The 6690-nt window shown below is 32.8% G+C and overlaps 1 protein-coding gene and 1 non-coding gene across 2 annotated transcripts in view; one reads left to right on the forward strand and one right to left on the reverse strand.

Moving 5' to 3' along the window:
• Positions 1-5275, reverse strand: part of LOC106677270 (uncharacterized) — a 13729-nt gene extending 8454 nt beyond the window's left edge. Inside the window, exons 1-2 of the transcript XR_010845002.1 lie at positions 4990-5275; positions 4793-4908 (exon numbers count right to left, since the gene is read on the reverse strand). This is a non-coding gene — a transcript (uncharacterized protein). The remainder of the gene's footprint in view (positions 1-4792; positions 4909-4989) is intronic.
• Positions 5276-5416: 141 nt separating this feature from the next.
• The window catches only part of LOC106677269 (uncharacterized), an 11160-nt gene continuing 9886 nt past the window's right edge, over positions 5417-6690 (forward strand). The window contains exons 1-2 of the mRNA XM_014415087.3: positions 5417-5659; positions 5782-5914. Coding sequence (XP_014270573.1) covers positions 5634-5659; positions 5782-5914 — 159 coding nt within the window. The 5' untranslated portion in view covers positions 5417-5633. The remainder of the gene's footprint in view (positions 5660-5781; positions 5915-6690) is intronic.

The raw sequence follows: 6690 nt of genomic DNA on the forward strand, positions 1-6690 counted from the left end.
CATCTTCTCCTCATTTATCATCCACGGTCAACTATCTCTCATAATTATGAATATTTTACAAGTTTATTTTAAACTTTTTTGTACCATGTTTCTTCTTTCTACTTTTTATTTTTTTAACATGGATAGTGTAAAATGTTTGAAACAAGGTAAGTGAAAAGGTTCCATTTTCTAAAATGTTTAAATTTATCATTTATGAAAAATTAAAATTTTATCAGGTATTAATTTTAAAATAATTCAGTAAATTGATCTAATTTATAAATCATCTACCATTTTATGTGTTATATCTAAAAAAAAATAGATTGAAATGTTTTTTGAATATGGTACTATACCATATGAATAATAAATGAAAATTAAAAAAAAAAAATGTTTGTGTTATCTAGTAAACCAAGGTGCTATTATTATTATTATTATTTTTAAATGGAGTATGGTCCGGGTGCGGTCAACAGGTATGCATTCTGTCTCATCATTTGACTTGTGTTTTTTTCTTTTTACATCTCTTTATTTGTATTTTCTTTAATATTTCTTTTCTTGTCTATCTGTTACTATTACCCTTTTCATTTACTATTTATTTAGTTAATTTTTCTTATTATTTCTTACTTTTTTACATTTTATACCACTGTTATTTTACACTTATGTTTTTTCTCTTTTTTTCTTTTGTAACTATGTGTTTGTATCTTTTTTAGCCCTGCAACGTGGGGCGAAACGTTAAAAAAAAAATTGACCGCACCCGGACCATACTCCATTCATCTATACACACGGTCAATCATTAATCTTCCATTATTATTTTTTTTTTTTTGACCAGAGAATAATTAAGGGAGTAGATCTCTCTACATCGGTGGTTCTCAAGGAATATAAATCAGAATCTCACCCCAAATGTGAATGGTCCCTGTCAGAAGATATTTGAAAATGAAGAAGCATGTAAGTGCGATTTAATTACACATTGAGCTGTAAATCAGTAAAGATGTGCATGGCCAAAATAATCAATAAGGTACAAATTGGTTATCATTAGTATGAGAAGTTTGATCAAGGTTCAATTAGATTTAAAACAATGCAATTCGCTATCATCTATCTTATTTAATCCAGCACTAAAATTCATTAGAAGTGTGGTGTTAAGTAGGTATGTAGGTCCTTGCAGAAAGGATACTTTACCATAAGGAACTAGCTTGTCCTGAAGAGGATGGCAGTTCCTATAGCAACTAGCTGTTGGGCCTTAGGAAAGGAAGAAAGGGTTTAAGAAAGAGGAGAGAACCAGAGTGAATGAGATGTAAAGGGAAAAGGTTTTAATCTTAGGTAATAAGTTACTGGTGCTTGGATATATAGATGATTTGGTATTATTGGATGAGGACAAGGAACCTATAAAACTAAATACAAAGTTCATGGATGATATTAAGGAACTAGGTCTCGAAATAAATATAGATATAGATACATAGGAGAAAATACATTTGAACAGGTAGATAGGTTTGAGTATTTAGGTTCAATGGGAACTATAAAAGAGAAATTGATATGCAAATAGAGGCAGGAAATGCTTGTTATTTTTTAATTTCAAAATTGCTTAGCTCGCGCTTTCTATCAAAAAAACTTGAAAGTTACCATTTACAAAACTATTATTCTAACCAGTTATGGTTATGGATGCGAAACGTGGTCTCTTACACTAAGGGAAGAGCAGCGCCTTAAGGTTTTCGAAAATAAAGTATTAAGTAAAATATTGGGAAGGAAAAATGATGAATTAACTTAGGAATTAAGGAAGCTACACAATGCTGAATTGAGGGAACTTCATCCGCTAAATATAATTCAAGTTATAGCATAGCGGCGAGTAAGGTTGTGGGACTTAGTACCGAACGAATCTCTAAAATGTTAATAAACTCTGAACCCAAGATTGACTGTTCGAAGGATAGGTCGTAACGTAGATGGGAGTATTGCGTTAAGACTTATTTAGTAGATTTGGGCGCGACAGATGTATAAAGAGACGAATTTTTTATCTCTAATGATAAAAAATATACATCTTTTACGGTTTATATAGTAATTTTGAGATGGTTGTGTGTAATTAATTAATTCTGACTTCAAATTAACATGTGAGGTAGCAGGCTAGAAGAGGAATTGATAGGATGAATTCTACGAGAAAAAGCCGTAAATCCCCGTAAGACGTAAACCTCACTCCGTGGAGAAGTAGCCGTAGCCGTAGTTGTGAAGGTAATATAACAAGCCCTACAGGAGCTTACTGTAGGTCCTTGCAGGAAGGAAGCTTTTCTTCGTAAGGAACTAGCAGAAGGTTCTTACGAAAGGGTTTAGGAAGGAGTAGTGAACCAGAAGGCCAGAGTGAAATAAAAGTCAAATATACTTTTTCAAAAATAAGACAAGAATTTTCTGATCCGCTGTATATATTGTTATTCACTGCCTCCTAAGGAGTGGTTTAAAGAGGTTTTCAGCTGCATTAAATTGAAACATTGGCTTTTTCTAAAAGTAACGAGCAAGACCTTTGTGTATTTAAAAGAAAGACACTTCAAAGTATTTATGACCACCTAAGAGGGAGATCAGAGCTTGGAGACGGTGAACGAAATTACCTTTATTAAGGAATCCAGATTCAAAGCTTGGCAAGTTTCAATGGACGGACTATATGGTCAGAATGGATTCCCAAAATATTCCATGTAAACTTCTTGATGAGGGACTGCGTAGAACACGGCCACTTCAAGATTGAAGGACTGTTCGAGGTTCGAAGCAAGATGATAGCTGCATTTCAACCATTCGGTGATGTGCTGTAGTTCCGATTGATGCATTGGAGAGTACTTTAAAAGGAATAAGGAACATCAACCAAACCATGGCGGGTGTGGCTGTGCAGTTCCGAGTGGATTTCAAGCGCTACTACCAGTTTTAATGAGAAGGTTAAGAGCGGAATCAACGCCTCCCTTCTCAGATTAGGCTGATGAGATGATATGAAACGATTGCGCCACAGTAAGTAGTTAGTAACTTACCATCAGTAGATTTTAAGGATGTACGCCTTAAATCCACGTATGATGGTATTGGGTCATTTCATGTGAAATGTCCGTTTTTATTATTTGAGAAATTAAAAGTGCGATTGGAGGACTGCAATGCGGCAAATAAGATGGTCGTGAAAGGTTGTGGGAATCAGTACTGAATGGAACTCTAAAATGTCAATAAACACTAGATCGACTGTTAAACGTCCGAGGGATAGACCGAAACGTAGATGGGAGTATTGCGTTAAGGTCAGAGAGCCTTTCTAACCTGACTCCAAACTTATATAAAATAAAAAACATGCGTACATTGGAGAGTATAAGTCGGAGTAAAACTGCGTTACAATTTCACGATCTATGTGGCGCAATCGTTTCATATCATCTCATCAGCCTAGTCTGAGAAGGGAGGCGTTGATTCCGCTCTTAACCTTCTCATTACAACTGGTAGTAGCGCTTGAAATCCGCTGGGAACTGCACAGCCACACCCGCCATGGTTTGGTTGATGTTCCTTATTCCTTTTAAAGTACTACCCAATGCATCAATCGGAACTACAACTCATCAGCTAATGGTTGAAATGCAGCTGTCATCTTGCTTCGAACCCCGAGCAGTCCTTCAATCTTGAAGTGGCCGTGTTCTATGCAGTCCCTCATCAAGAAGTTTACATGGAATATTTTGGGAATCCATTCTGACCATATAGTCCATCCATTGAAACTTGCCAAGCTTTGAATCTGGATTCCTTAATAAAGGTAATTTCGTTCACCCTCTCCAAGGCTGATGAGATGATATGAAACGATTACGCCACATAGATTGTAACGCAATTTTCCTCCGACTTATACTAACCAATGTACGCATGTTTTTTATTTTATATAAGTTTGGACTCAGGTTAGAAAGGCTCTCTGACCTTAACGCAATACTCCCATCTACGTTTCGGTCTACCCCTCGGACGTTTAACAGTCGGTCTAGTGTTTATTGACATTTTAGGGTTCTATTCAGTACTGAATCCCACAACCTTTCACGACCATCTTATTCGCTTTGCAGTCAGTCCTCCAATCGCACTTTGATATCCTTAAATTATACTGATGGTAAGAAGTTAGTAGATTGACCCTGCACAAAGTCTGATCCTCTAGTCAAATTAACTCCTGTCTAGCTATCCTAACCATTCCGAATGTGTATTATCCAAGGCCTTTTGATGTAAATACACTGCACCTCTTAAATTGGTACCTGGACTGAGTACATACCTCGACAATTTAGCAGATATCCTCATAGCCTCTGAAGGAGGTATCGGTTTACCTTGCATTCACTATTAAGGTCATGTTTTAGATAGGTTCAGTGAAAACTTTTTTAGTTATAGCAAGAATCATTGCACAGAAGATTTAAGGAGATTTTAAGACAAGTTATACTTGTAAATCATTAAAAAACTTGGAACTGCCCAATTGAAATGGGTACGATGCATAATTCAAACTACGAAACGTCAAACGAATATAATAATAAATCGATATACAAGATGGTCAGGATTGCGGTCAAAAGAGAAACAAAAATAGTTAACAACTATTTATTTTCTGACGTTTCGCCCCACTTTGCAGGGCTTCATCAGGGCTAAAAAGATACAAAAAACTAAGAATATTACTACAATAAGGCAATTTTAGCTAGGAAAAATATTATGTAAAAATAAAGTGATAAGAAATTACATATAAATAAAAGGAAGCAAGACATAAAATAGTATCAATATAAAATAAAATTGACTTAAAAAAATAAGTAACAATGGTAAGAGTAAAAATTTTGAATAGCAATAAGAATATAATAATAAATCGTATAAAACTTACCATATCTATTAATATTTCTATTTTTGTTTTTAGTAGATTGTTTTCCTCTTTTAAATGATCAGATACTTCTTTCAAGTATTCATTTTCCCTAGACAGTTCGATGTTTGGTTCTAAAACTTTTAATAATGCATCCATACATAAGTTTTAAAAATTATAATTATAATAAATAAACTTGATTATAAATTACAATACTTTACCGGGCTTCCATTCGCCATCGACGAATATAGATTCAATAGAACCAAGTTTAATTTTTAAAGGTTCATTCAACGTTTCGGGAATATTTACCTCTGGACGAAAAGGTATTTTTTTGCGTTTAGAACACTTAGAAATTGAAAATTTACTACCGAAAAATGGCATGGTCTTTAAAAATATGAAAATACATGTAGTTAATTATAAAAGTGACGCGAATTACACAGAACTTGTCCGTCCAACTTAGAGCTTCGTTTTACTTTGAAGTTGATTATTGCTATGGTGATGACTAGTTGAGAGACTTCAAAAAATATCGATTTATTTATATCATAGAATTTTAAAATTTTTTAAAAGTTATATTTCTTGACTTATATTATATATTGTTAATTTTGTATTTTACGTTATTTGAAAATTTAGAGAAAATATAAATACTTGGTTAGATACTTTTGTGGTGGTGATTTTTCTCTCAATCATTTTGACTTAATCAATCAGGCCATGGGCTTAAGCAGGGGTAAATAATGTTAATTGTCTCATGAGTGATGATCTGCCTTCCTCTGTGATTTGTCAAATTGGATTACTACCAGTGACATAGTAGCATGCTAAGGAATATACTTTTAGTTTAATTCAATAAGTTATTTATTAAGAAAACACCATGGCTCTTCCTGATTCTGGAAATAGGTTAATTTTCTAGATAACATTTTATTGATTCTCATTTATTATTGTTGAAGTTGTTTTAACTTAACAAGCAGCTACTTATTTTTTAATTTTTTTTCCTTGAAATTATTTTATATTGATTTCAGGAAAAGGCAGCGTTACCTTTGTGAGGATGAAATAAGTGAATTTACTCCATTATCGAAAAGGATTAATAATTTGCACATCAACAATTCATTCTTTCCATTTGTGAAACAGATGCCATTAGCAGAATTGAAACCAGTGAGTATAGAGTGAATCTTAAAGTATTTGACGATATCTTATTGAGTGAAAAATTTTCTTACATATAAATATTTGCTTATTTGTATGAATTTATCACTTTCATTAGCTTTTGAATTCAATTTGTGAATCTCCATGTTTATTGAGTTTAGTTTAGTGTGTCATTTTAGTATTTTCATAGTTTCCTTATTAGTTTTGAGTGCTCCAGAAGTTCTGGATTGATATTGCGCTGATTTATTTAGTATTTCTATAAAGATGTCATTTCATTTTTATCAACAATTCTAGTCATGTGGTGTTTGTATTCATGATGACTTGTTCTTATCAGAACATGTTTATTAAGATCATTACTTCTTAAAACAGTTGATGTATAAGTTTTGTTTTTTTGAATGTCAACATGGTGTTTACTTCTGACTGTGTTATTTATTGTGTTTTAAACATCATAGATTCAATTTGTGATATTTCCATGTTCATGAAGTTTAGTTTAATATGTCATTTTAGTATTTTCATAGTTTCCTTATTAGTTTTGAGTGCTACAGAAGTTCTGGATTGATATTGCACTGATTTATTTAGTATTTCTGTAAAGACGTCAGTTCATCTTTATCAACAATACTAGTCATGATGACTTGTTCTTATTGAAACATGTTTATTAAGATCATTACTTCTTAAAACATTTGATGTATAAGTTTTGTTTTTTTGAATGTCAACATGGTGTTTACTTCTGACTGTGTTATTTATTGTGTTTTAAACATCATAAATTCAATTTGTGATATCTCCATGTT

The sequence above is a fragment of the Halyomorpha halys genome, unplaced genomic scaffold (genome assembly GCF_000696795.3).
Source record: "Halyomorpha halys isolate HHAL.00 unplaced genomic scaffold, Hhal_1.1 Scaffold92.1, whole genome shotgun sequence".
Taxonomy (NCBI): domain Eukaryota; kingdom Metazoa; phylum Arthropoda; class Insecta; order Hemiptera; family Pentatomidae; genus Halyomorpha; species Halyomorpha halys.